This window comes from Armigeres subalbatus, chromosome 3 (genome assembly GCF_024139115.2).
Source record: "Armigeres subalbatus isolate Guangzhou_Male chromosome 3, GZ_Asu_2, whole genome shotgun sequence".
Taxonomy (NCBI): domain Eukaryota; kingdom Metazoa; phylum Arthropoda; class Insecta; order Diptera; family Culicidae; genus Armigeres; species Armigeres subalbatus.
The window spans coordinates 202605915-202629452 of NC_085141.1; the positions used below are offsets into that span (position 1 = coordinate 202605915).

The following is a 23538-nucleotide window of genomic DNA, read 5'->3' on the forward strand; positions in this document are numbered from 1 at the left end:
TTTTGATTTTCCGTGCCCAAACCCCGAAAACATCGCATATGCAAAAATACATGGGGAAAAATCCGCGATCCAAATTCCCGAGGTGTGAGGCTACTTTCCATTTAAAATACACGGGAACCAAAACCGGCGGAAAATTTTCCCGAGGTGTAAAGATAGCCTCACAACTCGGGAATTTGGCCACCTTACACCTCGGGAATTTGGTCCGCGGATTTTTTTTTCCCATGCATTTTTGCATATGCGATGTTTTCGGGATTTGGGCACGGAAATTCAAAATCCCGGCCTCATTTAAAATGCACGGGGACCAAAATCCGGAGGTAAATTTTCCCGAGGTGTAAGGCAGCCTTAAAGGTAGCCTCACACCTCGGGAATTTGGTCCGCGGATTTTTTCCCCATGTATTTTTGCATATGCGATGTTTTCGGAATTTGGGCACGGAAAATAAAAATCCCGGCCCCCTTTAAAATACACGGGGACCAAATTCCGGCGGAAAATTTTCCCGAGGTGTAAAGCTGCTTTGAGGTATATTCTATATTCTATATTCTATATATTCTCATATTTTATTTTATTACTACTGAAAGCATGAGGCATTAATATTTTCATTTAAAACGGAAAAGGTGCCGTGCGTTCGGTAATTTTGATTTTCGATTTTGACAGATCATCACAAAATAAAACTACCGAACGTTCAGTATTTTTTTCGTCTACCGAACTGATAAAAATATTATTATACAATATGGGCCCAGAATGCTTCACGCGTATGATTTTCTACTCAGGTATACAAAAATCAGACATTATAGGTGGCCCAAACTATTGTGGAATTTGTATTAAATAATCTACCAAGTCAACTGGGCTCGACATTCTTTGATATAAATTTGAGAACAACCAGTCATTTCCATACAGCACCCTAGAGCCCCGCGTATATTTTACAACTCAGTTATATCAAACCAGAAGTTTATTATTTGTTTTATTTATCTGACTTAAGACTTAACGTCCTAATAAAGTTTGATGGGAGGCAAAGCCGGCTTTAGGTGGCTAACTGTAAGTTACCTCAAACAGACATAAAACCCCATTTCTTTACCTTATTTACATAAACATACCTGGATAAAATCCTTAAATAGATCTAAAATATACAAATTATAAGATATCAATTATAAATTAAACATAACAATATAAATTATTTGTATTGCTGTCTGTTCATACTCCGTCATTCTCCGTCACATTCATCTGCTCGAAAATTCAACGACTGTAACCGAGTCTCAACAAGAGGTGACAGCAATTTCATCATTCCCTTCACTCCGTATAATCTATGTTCTATGTTTCTATAGTTAGGTTTAAGGTTTCCAATAACATTCACAATTTAAGGTGGTCATACAACAAAGCCACAAATCGCCATGTGCTTTTTTCAAGAGCACGGATTGAGAGAACCATAACGCACATAGTGGTGATACAATCGTAAAATCATTTGCTTTCTAATGCTATACAATCGACTTCAGTTTCAGCGCTGTATGAGAAATATTATGTCGTGTTTAACCTATTCAAGATGGGAACAGAAAAAAACATGTGGTGAATTTAACATTCACCACGGAACTGATTGTATAATCACCTTAACAATTGTTGAGTTTCTGGTTTGTATGAATAAATAAAAATAATTAAATTGCTGTATAATACAGACATTCACAGATTGACAGAGAAACAATCAAACAAATCAACAGAAATTTCAGTCTAACTAATTTTTAATTTTGCATTTCAGTTAGAATGTTATTGCACCTTCATTCGAATAAAACATAAGAGTAAATCAAAGTTTCAAAGTTTTTTTTAAATAGTTTTTGAATGTAAATTGGTTGATGGAAAAGTGATAGGGATTCAGACTACGAGCTACATATATAGCTTAATATAGTAAAATTAGATGCATACTTTATTTACCCTGAACATAATTCACATGTAGTTTCGCACTAATATGATATATATCTCGTAAAACCTAATTAAAAAATCTATTTTATAAATAAGTGCTAATAGGAAAGATAATTCAGGTAAAAGTAAAAAAAAACAAAGTTGGAGACGAGATATCTGGTAATAAATATTAATGTCCCGATTTGCTTGATTGTTTCCCACTGTGCACGACTCTATAACGTATATTTCCCTTTGTAAGAAAAACTAACATATCGCTTTCAACACAGCGGCTGACAAACGGAGTGTTTAATCCCTGCCCATCGATGACAACCAGTATCGATTCGAAGTAGCAGGATATGTTTTGATAGGTGTCTGTTTTGTTTTGCGGATTAACTCTCCGGTTTCCATTAATAGTTGAACCACAAGCGTTCTACCCTACTTTTTTTATTCTAACCTAATTTGCAGCTGGTTTCGCACAAAGGTATTGAATTTCTTCCATGGTGATGTAATGGGCGGCATAAGAAACGCATGAGATTTTTTCCCCTGTGATGTGAGTAACCTGGAGTTACATACAACATTCATAGGTTAGAGAAATATGAGGAATGTAACATTGTAAGTGATTTGATTTGATTAAAATTTATGAATTATTCTCGGCTTATGTAGGGTATACGGCTCAAACGTTATTTACGCCATTTATGATAATTATGATAAAGCATAACTTGATGGCAATGGTATTCAACTAACAGCGTAAGCAGCTCCGTATCTGATTATTGAAATGTTTCATACACAATCACAAGGGACATAGGGTAGAATGAACAATAGTGGACACCCAACCAATAGTGGACCCTCTAGGTATTGTTAACATGTTAACATTTTGCTATGAAATTCCATCGGGAGAACCTACCTTACAGTCCTATGAATTGATTACATGCATTGGAAATGCTATTGAAAGTTAAATAAGATGATGTTTTACAATTTTGTAAAAAATAAACACGAGAATGTCCATTATAGGAATATTTTAGGGGGTCCATAATAGGGAAGAAGAACGTCCCGAAACGAAACAGCCAAATCAAATGAAGTGTCGACTATAGGGAAGCAATTTCCTATCATACTATATAGGGCAAATTCAGTCAGACATTGAAATGTTAATTTCAACTAATAACATCGTACATTTGAGTGTTTAATGTATGTATCGTGAAGAGGAGATGCAGAATTTGTTATTAGTTATCAAGCGGAATTAATATATTGGAAATTTTTACTCCTTACGGCAAGAAGCAGTGGCGTAGCCACGGGGATGATTTTGGACATTACCCCCTAGAGACAAGATTTTTAGAAGAATTTTTTTATTCGAAAAAAAAATGTTCGGAAACCATGTTAAGGTAAAGATAATGTTGGAAAAATTATAAGAAAATCATAAATGCATTTCTATATATAAATTGATTTACTAAATACGCGCCAGGATCAAAAGAATCCAATTTTTAAACAGGAAGTGGGAATGCACTTCAGCTATCCTTTTGATATGTGGGTGTAATCACGCGGGGCTTATTGTACACCTCTATAGCCAGGGCCGGATTTAGCCGGAAGGGGGTCCCGGGGCGACCGCTTCTGGGGCCCCCAAAATGTACATGGTTTTGGTACATAAGATTTGTGGGGGCCCGGGGGCCACGCCCCCCCCCCCTCCTAAATCAGGTCCTGTCTATAGCTTAGGAATGCTTGCGTTCTTGTAATGGGCTATAGAAGTTACAATAGACCTATAACCTTCTAGCTTCCGGATTCAAGATTATTGCAATTATATGAATAAAATGGTTGCACGAATATTCTATCCATAATTATACTGCCAGACAGTAGGGGTTAGATTGTAATAACACTCGACACACACACCTAAACAGCCAAAAGTTTTGAGCGAAATGGACTTTATGTTCGGAAGATTTTCCTAATCTTAGCCTTGGTGGTGGATGCTTTGTCAGCCCTTGAAAGGTTTGTGCATTCTTCTTCTCCTTCTTCAATGGCTCTACATTCCAACTGGAACTTGACCTACTTTTCAACTTAGTATTCTATTAGCATTTCCTCAGTTATTAATTGAAAGCTTTTCTATGCCCGTCATTGTATGAGTATGTATCTTGTGTGGCAAGTACAATGGATACTAAAGTGATTCAAATTTTGATGAAAAACCCAGAAAAATTGCTTACGTAATATGTGTACGAACCCTTGACAAGTATTAGTAGTAGTGTGTTGATTATATTTAAATAGCTCATGGGCCATTTCACGGAACGGTCTTTCACATAAGGGTCAGTTTTCAAAGTAATTTCCATACAAACTTTAAATGACTTGTGCACAATCAAATTACATCCAAATTTGCTGAAAATTTAGGAGGATTATTAAAATGCAATCGTTTAAGCATCGGGGGTGGGGGGAAAAAAAGTCGAAATTTGAAACACTCTAATGCATGGTTTCCCAAACTGTGGGTCCCGACCCCCAGGGGGGTCGGATTGTTGGTGGGTCGCGCAGAACAAATATTAATTGCAGCTCGAATGCCGAACCTTTTGATCATTTTTTTCAGGAACATTATTTCATGTTCAAACCGCATTTTATTTTTAATATCCATCATCACGCTATTTTATTTAAACATTTATGCCTAAAAGCTGTCCCCTTAATGAAGTAAAATAAAAACGCTAACATTTTGACAACCAATATCATGTTCGTCATTTTTTGCATTTGTACATGTAAGGTAACGTGAATATTTTTTATGTGGAAGAAGCCGAAACAGATGCCATTCTGATTCAATTTATGCTTAATACCACTTGGTAAAATGCTTTTTTTCATAGGTGGGTCGCGAGACATATAGAATTTTGCTAGGTGGGTCGCATACTCAAAGGTTTGGGAAGCTCTGCTCTAATGGATACACTATGCCCAGGGAGTCGAGAATGTTCCTCACCCTAAAACATCCCAGACCGGACCGAGAATCGAACCCAGATTGGCAATCCTACGCCTTTGCTCGCAAGGCTACTGGAGACCCTAGGTTGCAGTGCATTATTCACTATATATCACTTGTAAAAGCCGTTAGGCAATGCCGCTTCTGATAAAAATCGTGTGCTGAAATTTGGCAATACGTGCTTTTAGTATTGTCCCCTCTACTAATTAAAATTATGAATTTGAATGTAAAAACCCAGATTAATCCACCTACAGTGAGATTTTGACCCTTCCCTAGTTATAAGGAAATTTTTTTACAGACTCCAGTATTTAAAACGAGATAAAACTACTCAGCTTATGGATGCCCAATTTGGTAAAACTAAACTAGTTTAATACCTTAAAAATGAGTGAGATTTATATGGTAGTAAATTTCAGAATTTGCACACATACGCACACATACATGCATATAAGTGGTCTATTAGTGTCTTAAAACATGCTCACATTTGCTATCTAGCTTCCACTGAAAATTTTTTTGAAATCCCTTTCAATTTTCACGTTTTTGCTTTTCTGAGAAGATTTTTTTTTGTAAATGCTTCTATATGTTCAAAGCGGACGAGGCTAAGTACTCGGACGTCTTGAAGGCGATGAGGAGTGACGTCAAGCTCGGTGAACTCGGCGCCGACATACGTCGAATAAGACGTACCCGGATGGGCGAGATGATCCTCGAGCTGAAGCGGGGCGTCTCGTAAAAGGGCGCCGCCTACAAGAAGTTGGCGGAGGAAGTCCTAGGCGAGACGGCCAAGGTGAGAGCACTCACGACGGAGGTGAATCTAAGGGTTAAAGACCTGAACGAGTTCACCGAAGTCGCCCACCGCAGCCGTTCGGCTACGGAAAGGTCCGACAGGGACGCAGGTAGCATTGGTTCGGCTCTCTGCAGCGGACGCCTCCAAGGTAGTCAAGTTAGGGAGCGTCAAGGTGGGATGGTCGGTGTGGCCTGTGGGCATATACGAGCATCCCGAAGATTGCTTTAAGTGCCTGGAACCGGGGGACTGCAAAGGCCCTGACAGAAGCAATCTCTGCCGACGCTGCGGATTGGAGGGACATAAGGCACAATGCTGCACGAACCCTCCCAATTGTTTGATTTGTTCCAGCAAAGCTGTGAACAGCAAGCACCCCATGGGGGGTACGAAGTGCCCGGCGTTTAAGCGTGCTGCAAAATCACAGTGCAGGTAACGCAGCTGGCTTGCTCGGCCTCGCCCGAGTGTCCGGTGTGCGCAGGTTTAGAGGAAACAGCGGAACACGTGTTGTTCGTGTGCCCGCGTTTTCGCACAATGCGTGACCACATGCTTGCCACATGTGGTCTGGACACTACCCCGGACAACCTATTCCGGAGGATGTGTAAAGATGAAGTTGACCGTTTTATCGGCTATCGTCCAAATCGTCTCGGAGCTACAAGGTGGCGCGTGGACTCGAGGAATGGCTAGTTCAGGCGCAAATAAGAGGTGGTCCAAGGGTTCGGAGTCGGCTTCATGGGTCATACCGGTGCCCTGTGGTCGGACTCGATCCTTTTATCGAACAAGTGGCCGCGTGAAGAACAACATGGTATCGTCGCTTTCGCGGCGTCGGTCAACCGGGCGGGTTTTGAGCCCGAGGACGGAAAGGGGTCCTCGTCAAGGCTGGGGCAGGCGTAGGCACCGCGTCAGCAAGCCCCTCTGTGTGCTGGCGAATAGGCCCTATCGCAGAGAGGTCAATTTGGGGTGCACGCGGCATCATCATTCTTGATACCAGTCGTGCAGAGGAAAGCAGGCGCGAAGTCGACCCTTCCCACCTTCCGAGGACATAGGGCGTAGTAAGGCCATAAGTTAAAACCAAGGTGTTCTTCTAAAAAAGCGAGTCACGATGTTCGATGCTGCAAGGACACGCAGCTAACCTCGAGGGTGCGTTACGCACTGGCCCCCCTTTGAAGCATTACTTTCTGGTTGTACCGAAGGGACGATGGGCTTGGCGGCAATGGAAACGGTTTAGCGGGTCGGGGATGCAGTCCTGCCTCCCTCGTTTGCTGTTGGAGGTGGCCCCTTACCAGGCGCTGGACAACCCAGGATGTCTGTTAAGCAGATTCCCCCTCAATTGCTTAGGAAGAAAAAAACACACACACACACAAGGCCTGGTATATAATAGATAATTATGACTCTGTGCCCTTTCTTTAAAGGGTTTGTTCTTAGACCGAACATGCAGCGGGCAAGGTGGATCGATCAGGTGGAAGATGACTTGCGGACCCTCCGTAGACTGCGTGGTTGGCGACATAGCCGTAGCCGCATGGAGAAGACTCTTATATACCGTACAGGCCACTTCGGCCTTAGTCTGAATAAATAATAAATAATCTTAGACCGAACATACAGCTGTTCACATACACATTTCTGATTTTTTGTTTTATAACAGACTCCGATGATTTATAACAGACTGTTGATTATTACTAATCTGTATGTCATAACAGGGTGCTCCTGGGTTTCATCTCACAGCTCCGATATTCGTCTTACGAAAAACAAAGATATGGAAAGAAATTTGTTTTTTTTTTCATTTTTGTTAGTGTGTTTATTTATTTGTTTAACAATGAGACGAATATATGTTCAGTAAGATGTAAAATGGAACAGTTCCCCTACATACTCTAAAATTTATGATTACGCGTTAGAATTATCTTTAGTTTGTATTACGCTTTATCTTGCGCTAAGCATATACATCTGAAATCATATTTGTTGTTTGTCGTATCTTTCGATTTTATAGGGCTGCCAGCGGCTCCACGGTTGAACAAGTAATATCACAGATCACAGGTAAGTTAGATGGGTGCCGCTATTCACGCAGAAGAAACTTCAAGGATGCTAACTTTACAACCGTTTCTCCCCACAGTAGGCATCGGATCGATATTCGCCATTCATAAAACAGGCCCAAAATATAAATTTAACATTACATACGCACTCGGTTCCATTGCGCATGATTTGGAAAGGGCGGTAGCGTCAACCGGATCCATTTTCCTCCAAGTTACCATCGCCGGGAGCTCTTTTTCTTGCTTTCGATGGAACATAAAAATCGCTAAACCGTTGCCATGGAGATCATTTTGGCACATAATATTTTGTACATACTGGAGGCAAGATGGAAATAAAGTGAATGACTAGGGCTTATGCAGACAATTTTTCCTGAAACGGAATTCTAAGGATCGACTACAACAGGGGGGGGGGAGGTCATGAGAAATCTCATACATAAGAATGGATTTTGAAAAGAATATTTTCATAGCCGGATATAAAATGTTTCGATGGGACCATATAGGGGAACAGTTTCCATCTCACTGAACATATATTCTTCTCATCGCGAAACAAAGAAATAAATCCAATTTCGTCGCTTCTTTTTTTTAAAGGTAGCCTCACACCTCGGAAATTTAGTCCGCGGATTATTCCCCGCGTAAACTGAGACTTTTTTACCCGTTTTTTTTAATGTATTTTGGCCATAACGTCTGATCCTATGGGATCAGAATGGGATCAGAATGACTATGGTCCTATCCGGCCAATTTGCAACAGGGAACGACGGGACACAATTATGCATCGAATGCATTCGACGGCAAAATGGTTAAGGATAAATGCCTACAAATGAGTGAGATTTTTTTACACGGTGCGCACATGCACATACGCATCACCTCACCCCGGCCTTTTTAAAAAAGTTTGTTTTCGGAGCGAACATATAGCCTTTACGTATAGTTTTTATACAAGAAAAGAAATTTGTATACGAGAAAGGCAAAACTGTATTGGCCATAAATTCTGATCCCATAGACCGATCTTACCAATTTTCTATAGGAAACAATGGGACAGAATACTGCGTCGAATGCGACACACACACACAAATGAAATAGAAGTGTGCGCGATTACACTGTATTCCTCTCGAATTATTGTTTGTGATGTTTTTGTTACAACTAGATTACCACCCACTTTCCTTTTATACATCGTACACACGACATTAGTGCTGGTGATTCTGTTATTGGAGAACTCAATATAACACTATGGATCTCCAGGCCTTCTTTAAAAGAAAATTTACACGTCACAAACATTCCACTAGAATTGTATAGCACATCATAAAGTACTCTTAATGTTCTAAATGATAAAGTGTAATGCTCACCTCTTTCCAATGTTTTGTTTCATCTTATCGCACCAAATTTTGAAACACAACAATTTTGAGTGATAAAGCCTGTCCACGTTAAATTTCGGACAGTTAGATAATGTTCAATTGATTTTTCACCATTTCATCAATTTGGACGAGAGCTAAAACATGCTGAAAGCAGCGGTTAAGCGAAGAGATTGAGCTGTCATGTAAATAGTTCGTCTCAGTGGTTGGTAAAAATGTTTAAAAATCGCGTTAGATGATGGGTGTCCGAAATTTAACGTGGACAGGCTTTATGCGAGTACACTGTACATATTTCGGTACATGGCTCTGATTATGTGTGCTGTCAAACTACAAATTTTACAATAATATGGAAATGCTAATATCATCTTCCAAACTTAGACGTATATGTTCATGATAGAATTAGAGGCGAAAGTATAGAATTGATACTTCCGTTCCGAATTGAATACAGAAGTTGTTTTGCAGGAATCGATGCGAATACATCTTTTATTTACACACTTTCTTCATTAATCTATGCGCGAAGCCCCTACGTATTTGCCCATAGTCCACGGTTCATCAAAATGACAAATATTTGTCCAGTTTATCCAGACATCCAGACATATTATGATGACCGATCGACATTGAACATAGTTTCGAACAGCATTTCTCTCATAGCATTTATTTATTGATAATCGTCATCTGACATCTAATGTCTCAATGACTATAACATTTTAACAGCATTTCTTCAACAACGCTGGATATAAAACTTTACATTACTGAAACTGTGAATAGAAAACAATATTACACTTCGAGCTAGCTTGAATTACAAAGTTTTGCGAATATAAAGAATGCAAGTTAACTTAACTTAACAAAATAGTATAGTACTAAGTAAAAATATGAAAAGAAGAGGAGGTTTTACGCCCATTTGAGAAAGAGCGCCAAGTGCTCTACTCAAACCTCAAAGAGGTTTTCCCTGCTCCTAAGAAATAAATAAACTTTTAGATGTTGATAATGCTGAAACCGAAAAAAATACCAAAATATCTGAGGTGAACTTTGTCGAGACTTAATCGTTACTGTTAGTTTAACTAAATTTCGGCCAGAATCACCAACACTAATATCAATATATAGGATGTATAAAAAAGAAGTAAGTGGTAATCCAGTTTCATCAAAAACATCACAAAAACTATAAGAGGAGTACAGCGGAATCACGTACACTTTTATTCATTTAGAGAACATTTAGAGGGATATGTTAATTTTATTAACGTCATTCCAATCTGTTTATGCCATATTGCACGCCGGTACCGGAAGGACCATGCAAAGCAATACACAGGCGTGCACACGATTTTGGTGAAATTTCAGTATGCGCGCCCGTGTGGCTCCGCAGTGCATTATTTTGACTGATAAAAATCACATTTAAATAATTCAAACATTCTTCTACTATTTGCATTTGAATTGTGAAAAATTAAAGAGCAGAGTTTTTGACACTCTGATCACTGGGTGGAAGCTGTGGAAGCTATCAAATGATTCTCTACTAGTTTACTAGTCATGAACTGGTTAAAATATCATAAATGAACATTGCTCTATTTTAGAGGAAAGGCGCTTTTATCGCTTGGTGGATTAATCACAGTTTGTATACAATAGGATGGGGATGGAGCTTCCTTTAACGGTGCGACAAATGCGCGGCTGCAAAGTAAAGCCATGCTGAAGGAGGCAGGGTTCGATCGGTTCGATTCCCTGGCCGTTTTGACTGATAGTCGTTGCAACTACTACGGAATGGATGTGCAACGGAGAAAAATACCCTGAAGCTGTGGTTCAATTCAGTGGAAGACGTGAATTAAAAAAAAAAAAAACAACCAAAATAATGTAGCCTGCTTGAAACTTGTACGATGAGAGATATCAACGTTGTTTCACTGATTGATGGTAGCATGGCAGATATTTATTGCTTACAGTTTGAACGTACTCAAAAATCAACAACTAATTATTGATTTTAACTCTAACGACATACACCCTATAAGCAGGTGCCAAATTTTCTTATAATTCAAATATACAATGCAAAAATATTAGTTCCGTATGTAAGGAATGAGCTATTTTTTATGTGACAAAGCTTAGCAAGGTTTCTATACAAAACAGTACAGCACAGCTAGTGAAAAAATATATTCCGGAGATGGCGAGTGCGATTCTCGGTCCGGTCTAGGGTGTTTTCGGGGGAGAAACATTCTCGAATCCCTGGACATAGTGTATCCATTAGACGTGCCACACAAGATACATTTGTCTGTGGAAAAGCTTTCAATTAATAAATAAGAAAATGTGAAAAGAAAACTAAGTTGTAGAGCAGGCAAAGTTCAAGTTGGAATTTGGAGCTATAGAAGAAGAAGAAGAAGTTCATTTGAAATTGTGAGATTCTCGGTGATGATAATGAAACTGGATGCTGGATCGTTCCACTTTAATGCTCAAGTTCTCTGGCAGAACAAATTTTTTGACGTGAAACCACAATGGAGCATGTTAAAGCGTAATATTAGTTACGTAAGTGAAACAAACCGCGTTCAGAAATGTATGCAAGCCGATATTTAAAAAAAAAACAACAAATTAGTAGTAGATATATATATATATATATATATATATATATATATATATATATATATATATATATATATATATATATATATATATATATATATATATATATATATAAAGATGCGGACCAAATATTGCCAATCTCGCGAATTTCGGTCTCATTCGGTATTCGTAAATGAATGATTGAGATTGACCATTACCTTACCCTGGGAGACAACGGTTAACTATGAAAACTTAGTTAGACTACCCTAATTAATGATCATGATGCTTGACTATTTTTTTGCCTAGTGCTGTACACGGATCATCACAAATCTAAGAATACTTTGGATGGATCCATAACAGGTAAGAACGACCATAAACGGAGAAACGGAATCCGGGAACGGAGTAAATTAAGTGCCTAAAGACTAATTAGCTTTTCGAATTTTAATTCGAAACGTCTTATACTTTAGCTCTTAATGAGACCAAACAAAATTTGCTATTAATTGAGACAAAACCCTAAAACTCTTGATTGAGAAAAAGTGAAACATCGTATACTTTGTTTTTTTTTTTGAAGCCAGAAGGAAATAAAAAAATCTATCACTTTTCATCTCAGATTACACTCACGATATCCAACATATCGTAAGACACATCTTTCACACAGCTGATACAATAATAAAAGGATTCGGGTGATAAACTCCACTATAAATTCGTAGAAAAACGATTCAAATGCGGGGAGCCGATGCTGTTGATGTTTTTCGCAGCTATGGGAAAACCATTGTCCCCAACAGCGAATAGGCGAGAACAACGCGTTTCACCACAGCTTGTCAGTGGGGCTGTTTCTCTGATTATGTGGCTTGTAATGATTTTAAGAGGATTATGCTTTTCTTTTACCGTCTATCAATTGAGACCGAATTCAGCAAACCATGGTATTATGTATCTAACGTATAGTATTGATGTATAACTTGTTGTTAGATAACAGTGGTACATAAACCATTTTTGTCAATTTTGAGTTTTTTTTACATACACGGCTTCCCTTACTATTTCTAGTAAGAGAATAACGAAAAACTTATTTCTGTTAACTAAATCTGTAGATATGCAAATTTTAATTTTTGGTATATATTACAATGGTTATTTCGTAGCCAGGAAAAGTGGTACATGTACAGGTGTATATTTTTCAATACTGTAGAGTTGAGGAAAATTTTGAACCCTCTCTATAGCCAATATTTTTGTTTTCGCTCAAAATTACTATTTTTATTTCTAAAATCGATTTAAACAAGGTTTGGGCTTGGTTTTTGATTTTTTTGAATTATGTTTTAAAAGTTGTTTTTTTTTTCATCAAATAGAATCCTTTTGATGACGATGAACGTTAAACTAGGGGTCTCCAGTAGCCTTGCGTGCAAAGGCGTAGAATTTCCAATCCAAAGATGGCGAGTTCGAGGTTTTAAGTTAAAGTTATAAATTGTCGCATCCAACAATTTTCATTTTTTTTATTCTATTATTATAGATTATTATAGTGGCTTTCAGCCCTTGACTGGTTCACCTCTTTCATATTTGGAGTTACGCCAGACACAAATCATCAAATCTTACAATATTCATGTATGATGTATGAAACCTTCTGATTTATTTTTACAGAGAAACAACAGCACCATAAAATCTATCTTATCCGTACTTTGTTGAGATGTTTATTCCTACAAAACCGGAATTGGTTTATGGGAATATTTCTTTGAGTTTTTTTGAGACAGAGTCACCTGGTTCTACTAGAGGTCGCACAGACTGAATACTTAATACCTAGGATTAGAAAACAAACAGGACATTCATAGAACACTCAGTGGACCAGGAGATTCTTTCGCTTTACGAAAAGTTTTCTACTTATTATGGCGAGAATCGAGCCTACTTTTCTCCTAACGCAAATGCGGCATCAGCCGGAATTCAGTATTTACTAAATTTTGCCACATGATATACAAATGCAAAATTTGTATCATGGTTCAGAAATCGCATTTAATAATAGACACAATAATGTTTATCCTTTTAAGCGCAAATAAATTATAGCAGAGTCTAATTACTGATATCCGCAAGATTTGTCTAACATTTATTTCAAACATTGTCTAACAGTCCTCATGAGATTTACTTTTCTTACCTATGTTATGTTGGTTATGTTGCAGTACAGAACCAAAAGCCATTAGATCCTTTGCTGGTGGAGCACGCGTACCTACTGCTGAGAATCCTTCCCCTAAATATGACGCCAAGGCGACAGCCCTAGGGGGCGCTTTTCCGTTTTCCGTTAAAATTTTGAGGCGTTTGTTTTTCACGTGGTGCGATTAAAATTAGCTTTTTCAATAGACGTCTTGTTATTCCAGATTATTTGTCACTTACGCCACAAGTTTTCACTTACTCAAGTCACCTTTTCGGACATTGAACCGCATAATTATAACTTCCACAAGAACAATAATTTCTGTATTTATTTTTCTTCTTTCAATTTTATCACACCTTATGTATGCAATCAAATCAGTTAATATTTTCCCAATATACTGATTCTATACTCAATGCATGGCGATGAACACTATGAATTCACAATTTGGATTCCACGAACCTTGAGTGACTACAAACTTATCTCAATGTGAATGATAACTTGCACTTTAATCCTTGGTGGGTTGTAGGGTTGGGAACAAATGTGTTCTGCTATTCACCGCGTAATGGCAGCACTATCAGAGGATATTGATGAATTATTATTATAGAATCTGAACAATTAACTTCAAATCGCTGGCCACACTTCTCTGAACCGTCGATAACAGAGAGATCATAATAATGTCATCACTCGCAACGCGTGCAACAACCGCCACGAACAATACATGAATAGAGACTGACGAACCTTCCCATGATCGACATGATGCTGCCGCCTAAGGTATCGCTCACGTTCCGCCATAAAGAGAGAGGGAGAAAAAGACATGTATATAAAAAATAGGAAAGAGAAGCGGAACTTTGATAAACACGAGTGAGAGAGAGAACGAAAAAGGGGCGGTTCCCGTCTGTAGGGCACTGCTAGATGATTTCCTCCAATCACCATAGCTTTTGGAATGAGTTGCATACACCCCAAAGTAGAGTTTGCCATGGGGTGTAACTCTATACTTTTCGCGTTCACTGCCACCGATGGATTTTTTTCATGAAAGCAATATTTGTCTCTTTCTCATAATACGTTTATTATCTTTTCCTAACAAACCATTCGCTATCTACATTGAAGTCTGAAGAGAGTAAGTAAGTCAAGTAAAGAAATGAATGAATATAGTCTTCGATCCACATTTGAGCATGGTGCAAGTTCGCTATCGACTATTTGATGCACTGCAACGTTTCGAAGATTTTGGCATTACGACATGAGCATGAGCAGAGGATTTTCTTGCATCGTTTGCTGGCTGAAATGTGAATCCTCTGCTATATTGGAAAGCTTGCAGGTATGACTTCATCAATGAATGTTCTTCCTTGCTCACAAAAACTTAAAAATGATCCAAAGTTTGACACAGTTAAATTGTACATTTAAGGAAACATATGTAATACTCTAGAGGGAGTGGAAGGGGTCAAGTCATGCGTTACAATCAATACACATAAAAATGAATTTCTGTCTGAACCTTATAGACTCCGAAACTACTGAACCGATCGGTGTGAAAATTTGTATGCAGAGGTTTTCGGGGCCAAGGAAGGTTCTTAAGATGGAGACTCCTCCCCTCTTTGCAAAGGGGTGCTTCCATACAAATGAAACATAAATTTCTTCATAACTCGAGAATTAATCAGAAAATAAATCAATTTTAGACGAAACGAAGTTTACACATAAATGCAATAGGGAAGGAGGGGGTTCAAAATGACTCATTTTACGATAAGTAAATTTTAAAAGTCCCCATAACTCATACACCGTCATTATAAGAAGACAACAACATTAGAATGTTTTATTAGTTTTTTAAACGCTTCCGTGACCCGATAATAAGTGTAAACTAACCGATTATCCTTAAATTACAATTACAATTTACCATAGCTAGAAATACACATTTTTCTGGACCACTGGAATTGTACCCGGTTCTTTTTTATGCTTGCCATTGCATGCATATGCCTGCCACTGCATGTCTATGTGTCTTGTGTAGCAGAACATCTTAGACCGGACCGAAACCCGAACTACGCTAACTAAAATATAACAAACCCGGATTAATCTACATATCAGTAATGGTACCTTTCTCATGCATAATTCAACGTTTTTTAGCCACAACCATCAAGCGAATGTATCGGCCAATCTAAATTACAAAAAATACCCAATAGTGGACCCTCTTGTAGCGAAATTTTACTTTTCTTGCACTGCAAATAATTTTGAAAATTCAAGGACATGTAAAATTGCAGCTAATCCCATCAAACGAATAAACACTTGATATTCAATTTTATTTGGTTGAATTTTGTAGGCAAGCACGGTTTAAATTTATTTCAATTTAAAAGAACATATTATCATGTTTTCATTATTTTATACTTTAAAAATAAAGATATTTTAAATTTTTAATTTTTTAATATTTTCGTTTGTTCATGCTTATATGTTTTCATGTATTCACATTTTTGAATCTTCATTATTTTTGTATTTCATAATTTTATATTTTATATTTTCATATAGCAATTTTCAAACTTTTTCATACTATTAAATTTCCATATTTACATGCTTTTATATAAATATATTTTTTGTACTTCCATATTTTCAAAATTTAACATTCCCAAACCTCACCAGGAAGGAAAGCTTCACAACATGCCATGTAAACTTCATGCAGATGATTGTCCTTGCACATGCCCTGCTATCTGATGCTCATAATATTCTGATAAATAATTAAATTCTTTACAGCTGTAAATTAAGCTTCTTCTTCAGGAGATGTACATCCCGACCTTACTTCGGCTACTAGTTGATGTTACTTTCTACGAAGTGTCTGCGAAATTCGATTTTAATTTGTCCAAGGTAATGTTTAGAAATAGGATTAGTGAATAGTTTTATCTGTCTGTGCGACCAGTTCGAAGACTAGTAGAAATAAATAAATATATATCAAATTAGTTATAATTCCTTATCATATTGTTATTCATTTCATTACATATTTATATACAACTTCAAAAATACGAACTTGAAAAGAATGTGATCCATATGGTACGGTATATCCACGCTGTGGTAGTAACAGATTGTATTTAAACGATAATTGAAGTTACTGAATAAAAGTATAAATTATTTGAATGAAATTGGAACTGCTAATCGAAGCAATCGGCTTACAAATAGTAGGCGTCATTACTAATGCACGAAAACGGATTTCCGGATAAACTGACACGGTTGATCAAAGCGACGATGGATCGGGTGATGTGCGTAGTTCGAGTTTCAGGGGCATTCTCGAGTCCCTTCGAAACCCGCAGAGGGTTACGGCAAGGTGATGGTCTTTCGTGTCTGCTATTCGACATCGCTTTGGAAGGGGTAATACGAAGAGCAGGGATTAACACGAGTGGTACAATTTTCAATAAGACCGTCCAGCTATTTGGCTTCACCGACGACATAGATATTATGGCACGTAACTTTGAGAAGATGGAGGAAGCCTACATCAGACTGAAGAGGGAAGCTAAGCGGATCGGACTAGTCAAGACGAAGTACATAATAGGAAGAGGTTCAAGAGAAGACAATGTGAGCCACCCACCGCGAGTTTGCATCGGTGGTGACGAAATCGAGGTGGTAGAAGAATTTGTGTACTTGGGCTCACTGGTGACTGCCGAAAATGATACCAGCAGAGAAATTCGGAGACGCATAGTGGCTAGAAATCGTACACACTTTGGACTCCGCTCCGATCGAATAGAGTTCGCCGCCGTACCTAACTGACAATCTACAAAACGCTTATTAGACCGGTAGTCCTCTACGGACACGCGACCTGGACGATACTCGTGGAGGACCAACGCGCACTCGGAGTTTTCGAAAGGAAAGTGCTGCGTACCATCTATGGTGGGGTGCAGATGGCGGACGGTACGTGGGGGAGGCGAATGAACCACGAGTTGCATCAGCTGTTGGGAGAACCATCCATCGTTCACGTAGCCAGAATGTCGGACAATAACCCGGTGAAAATGGTTCTCGACAACGATCCGACGGGCACAAGAAGGCGAGGTGCGCAGCGGGCAAGGTGGATCGATCAGGTGGAAGATGACTTGCGGACCCTCCGTAGACTGCCATGGACCGAGCCGAATGGAGAAGACTCTTATATACCGCACAGGCCACTTCGCCCTTAGTCTGAATAAATAAAATAAATAATCATTACCATAAATTACCATAAAATTGACAGAACGAAACGAAGAAAAAGTGACGATACAAATCCGAACTATTGGTGCTTCGCTCATGTATCCCTAGAGCTGTAAGTACTTCGCCTATGACACTTCAGATATTCGACGGATATCTAAGTATTTTTCGCTCGGTAATGGCGGCCGAGTGAGTTCCGATGAGTGCCTTTTTGACATTCAAGAGGTAGAAACAATTTACATATTTTTATCAATGTAGTTCTTGATTCAGTGAAACACTCTTCAAACAAACATTAATGTCAATTATTTCAATTTCAAACTCTTCAAACAAACATTAGTGTCAATTATTTCAATTTCAGGTAGAAACAATTTACATATTTTTATTGATGTAGTTCTTGATTCAGTGAGAAACTCTTCAAACAAACATTAATGTCAATTATTTCCCTTTATGTAAGGTGTTTATAGTTTCTGTTATGGTATGAGTAGTTTTCCCATATTTTTTGTAATATTTTTATTTTATTTTTTCTAGCCACAACCTTTGCCAGAGCTGCGAAGAACAATTATTAAAATTTAATCTACTCGTTAAGTCATTTGTGCTGACATTCGATAAGAAATCGATTTAAACTTATAGGTCGGCTATCCGCCAGATAGCGATGATGAAGAATCAATATTCGAGCCTCAGACGAAAAAAACCCGTACCTAATTGACTTTGATAAAATGATTATTGTTCAGTACATCAAATCAAATCCTTTCATAAACTTTTTTATATCTCTCGGAAAATATTAATGCTATCAAGAAAACCATCTGAAATCCGCAAATCTTTTCTGAAAAAAATAATGCGGATGGTACTATTCTTGCCGCTTTGGGTTATGATAGATGGTTGTAAGCTCCTAAGAATCTTTCGTGATTCAGCGGTTTTACTTACTAGATACTTGATGGGCTACAGCTCTTCGATGAACCTACGCCGAATGGAGTATCCTTCTCCACTGGACTCGATCTTGGGCCAATCGCTTCCAGTCGCCCTGAACATTGAGCGCCGTCAGGTCCTCTTCAACTGCAAAAAGCCATCGTGTACGCGGCCTTCCACGAAGCCTGCGGCCTCTTCCGGGTTCTCTACTAAATATTATCTTCGCTTGACGTTCTTCCGGCATGCGAACAACGTGACCAGCCCACCGTAGTCTGCCATGTTATTAGCATAATAATATCCAGCCCTTTATACACCTGGTACAATTCGTGATTCATGCGACGCCGCCAGATACCGTTCTCCTGTTTACCGCCGAGTATTGTCCGCAGCACTTTACTCTCAAACACTCCGAAAGCTCTCCGATCAGCCTCCTTTAACGTCCATGTTTCATGGCGGTTTTACTGGCATTCAAATTGATGTATTTAGTGAATCCATAAATATTATGCAAGCTTATAAACATTCTTCTGCTTAACAGTGGTTCCGAGTTGACTGAGATTATTGTTTAATATAGGAGAACTGCTCCTTGAATTCATACCATGTACCCAAATCAATACCATTCGAAAACAAAGAATTGGTGTGCGAATTATTTTATTTTTAATTTTTGTGATTTTATGCAGCAGTGAGCACGCCGGATACCAACACGACACAAATTGAGCCTAAATTGCCTGTTTTGCGAATGTTATTGATATAGGAGCATGTTATTAATAGTGGAACAGATACCCTATGTATTGATTCAACTTTCTAAAATTTTCAATAGCTTTCATTTGCGATGATAACAAATGTTTAGTGGATTTAGGATAAATTACTGGACACAATACTTGATACATTTATTTATTATTTAGTCCTTAGTACGCCCATTGCCCCCCCGCTAAGATAGAAAAGTGTTGTGTGTGGCACAGGTGGTGCCAGAATGTTTTTGTACCCAAGTTGTGCATGGGGAGTACAAGTTGAGACTTGGAGCGGTGCTTTGTTCACGCAAAGCGGTGAGTGCCATGCTTAACAGTCACTACTTGGAGTATTGCATGATTGCGGGCCGAATTGGCTAGTTCTAAGGGAGTTCGATGTCTGAACGCTTTAGTGAGTCTTGTGTAGCCTCATACCACTTGGTTATCGCCTCATCCAGATTTCATTTCCTCTTAAAAACCAATGATTATTTATTTATTTATTTATTTATTTATTTATTTATTTATTTATTTATTTATACCTCATCTGAAAGTTTTCTGAATGAGGATGAAGGATGGGGAAAAGCCCTTTTGATGAGAAAAAATCCCATCAAAAGGGCATAAAAACCCCATATCTTTTCTTAAATACAGTTTTACATAAATTGAGTAATCATAGTAAATAAAACATAATATACTAATACAATATTTTCTCTTATGATTAAATAGTCAACTGATAAAAATAGCAACACGTATGAAGGGATGAATGATGACGTCACTTGATCCATTTTCAACTCACCGGAAACAAAAGAAAAGAACAGGGAACAACTTTTTTACAGTTTATAGTAATTGGAATCAAACTCACCTTTCTATGTTGTCTAAAATAAGCTCTGGTTGGAGATGAAGCTGTTTGAGCCGGTTCTTGAAGATAGTTGCAGAGATGCTGTAGTCGAAAACCTTGTTGAATTCTCGGCAAATAGCAGTGATAGGTTCATTTAGTCCGTAGTGGGTACGTACTACGTACTTTAGGAGACTAAAGTCCAATCTCAAGGGGTTTTCTTGGCCGTAAGGTGATTGTCGGTGTATTGATATTAATCTTTTCCAAAATTTGCGGCGCATCAATCGAACCTAACAGCAACTTTCCAGCAAAAACTGCCCTAAAAGCCTCTCTACGGCTACGTAGAGTTTCCATTCCAAGAAGCCGGCAGCGAATTTCATATCGAGGCATGTTAGCTATGTCATTCCATGGAAGTAGTCTGAGGGCAAATCTAGTGAACCTGGATTGAATGTTTTCTATACGCTTAATCCAGATTTCAGTGTATGGACACCAAGCCACACACGCAGATTCAAGCGTAGAGCGAACTAGTGAATAATAAAGCGATCGTAGGCTGAATGGTTCCAAGAACTCCCGAGTTGTCCGCATAATGAATCCAAGATTTCTGTTGGCTTTAGCAATTATGGCAGAATAGTGATCACGGAAGGACATACTTGTATCCAGCAGTACTCCTAAGTCTTTCACAGTAGATACCCGGGGTAGTATTGTCCCGCATATTTTGTAATTCCAAATTATTGGGGAGTGTTTCCGGTAGAATGAAATGATAGAACCTTTTTCAGCACTTATTACCATTTGATTTCTTGTGCACCAATCTTGAAACAAATCTATCATGCGCTGCAGCTCCAAACAATCTTCAATACTAGTAACAGCAATATAAATCTTCAAATCGTCGGCATAAACAATACGAAATCCAGTTGGTAGCAGACGGCAAACATCGTTTATGAATAAAGAAAACAGTAATGGCCCAAGGTTACTGCCCTGTGGTACTCCAATTTTCACAGATAGCCGCCTATTTGTCAAATAAGATTGAAGCCAGCGTGTGAAAGATATCGGAGCTCCCAGTCGATCTATTTTTGATAACAGAATAAAATGATCGACTCGATCAAATGCAGCCTTCAGGTCAGTGTACACAGTATCGACTTGGTTTCCTCCCTCGATGTTATTTATGCAGAACGATGAAAATTGGACAAGGTTGGTATCAATCGACCGCCCAGGATAAAAACCGTGCTGATCAGCAGAAATATATTGCTTTGTTGCAAAGAAAAGAACATCACCAACAAGAATTTCTAACAGCTTAGAACCAGCGCAAAGTGAGGTGATGCCTCTATAGTTAACCTTTTGTCTGTGCTCTGGGGTCAATATGACCCCAGGCCACTTTGAGTGGCTGCCTTTTTTTTAATTTTCAACCGATTCTAGTAATTTTTGGTAGTTTGGTAAAACTCGCCGAGATCTGTCTCCTAGGTGCAAATTCACTTCAAAAATCTTAAAAATATGCGCTACAGTGTACTTTTTTCAAAAAACTTACGTTGTCTGTGCTCTGGGGTCAAATTGACCCCAAAGATAATTTAATCATCTTTCAGGTCGTTACAAAAGATTGACTATAGGTGGGCGGGTACATCGCGGGGAGGGGTTTTCGTAAAAAGGGTACGAAAATAGTGATTTTTCATGCTTATTTTGCTTATATCTGAAAATCCTACCCATTTTGAACTGCACCTTTTCAAAAAGGTTATGTAGGAAAGCGTGTGCTTTGATATGAGGCATTGATTAGTTTAGAGCTTGGTCGCTAGGTGGCGGTATATTTGAATTCATTAATTTAGACTACTCAAGTAATTCCGATATATGGAATTTTCCTCATTGTAAATATTCTTATCGCACGAATTTGAAATTTGTAAAAATGACGTCTTTAATAAAGTTCGTCTGGTGGGAATGGACTGTCATATGACATATGTGACGAAATGAATAATTAGGAAATTTACAAATAGGCGGCGCTAGCGGACTTGCAATATTCTTGCATATATGAAATATTGCTTTAGCTTGAGATCTATCATACCTACACTCAGGGCCAGATTTATGGGGGGGCCGGGGGGGCGTGGCCCCGGGCCCCACAAATCTTATGTACCAAAACCAACCTTTTTTGTACATTCTCGGGCCCCCACATACCGTCGGCCCCGGGGCCCCCTTCCGGCTAAATCCGGTCCTGCCTACACTCAAGTTGTATTCGGCAATATTGTTCAGGATGTCTAGCACTACAAAGCGGTGCTCAATATAATGAGTACGTCTTCCAATTTTTGAATTTGTGCGATAAGAATATTTTCACTGAGGAGAATTCTATATATCGGAATATCTTAAGTACTCCAAAATAATGAATTTAAATATACCACCACCTGGCGGCCGAGTTCTAAACTTATCAATGCCTCATGCCAGAGCACATGCCTTCCTGCATAACCTTTTTAAAAAAGGTGCAGTTCAAAATGGGTAGGATTTTCGGATATAAGTAAAATAATCATGAAAAATCTCTGGTTTTATACCCTTGTTCACTAAAACCCCTCCCCACGATGCACCCGCCCACCAATAGTTAATCTTTTGTAACGACCTGAAAGATGATTAAATTATCTTTCGAAACAGCCCCAAAAATCCAAAATTGGCCAAGCATTAAAAAAGTTATAGCAATTTCAATTTGGGGTCAATTTGACCCCAGAGCACAGACAACGTAAGTTTTTTTGAGCACAGACAGAAGGTTAACCACGTTTCGTTTATCACCCTTTTTATAAACCGGGAACATGAAGGACTCCTTCCATTGAGCAGGAAATGTGCATTCAGAAATTGATCTGTTGCAGATGATAGCGAGTGGAACGCAAAGCGATTCGGCGCATTTTTTAAGTACAATGGATGGTATACCGTCAGGACCAGCAGTTGATGTAGACTTCAGTTTGGTGAGTGCTTTCAAAACATCGCTATGTGAAAAGCGAAACTCTCCTATATCGAGGACATCACATGGAACGCCAGTCAAAGCGTTGTTAATAAGATGGGCGGGAACCGATTCTTCTCTGAACACACTTGAGAACTGCTTAGCGAATAAGCTGCAAATTCCTTCACGCGTATCAGCCGTTTCTTCATTAAGAAACACAGCATTTGGTAGACCAACTTCTTTCCTCTTTGTGTTCATGAATGACCAAAACTGCTTAGGGTTTCGTTTCAAGTTTATTTCAGTTCGACGGGCGTAACGCCTGTAGAGACATCTGTTGTAAATTCGATATCTATTGCTAGCAGTGTTGAAAATTCGCTTGGACTCCGGAGTTCTCATATTGGTGTACTT

General features: G+C 38.6%; 1 protein-coding gene across 3 annotated transcripts in view; it reads right to left on the minus strand.

The window, feature by feature from the left end:
* The window catches only part of LOC134226664 (LIM/homeobox protein Lhx5), a 111797-nt gene extending 97469 nt beyond the window's left edge, over positions 1-14328 (minus strand). For all 3 annotated transcript variants that reach the window (XM_062707576.1, XM_062707575.1, XM_062707577.1), the window contains exon 1: positions 13629-14328. In XM_062707576.1, the coding sequence (XP_062563560.1) occupies positions 13629-13671 (43 nt within the window). In that variant the 5' untranslated portion in view covers positions 13672-14328. The remainder of the gene's footprint in view (positions 1-13628) is intronic.
* Between the last annotated feature and the right edge of the window lie 9210 nt (positions 14329-23538).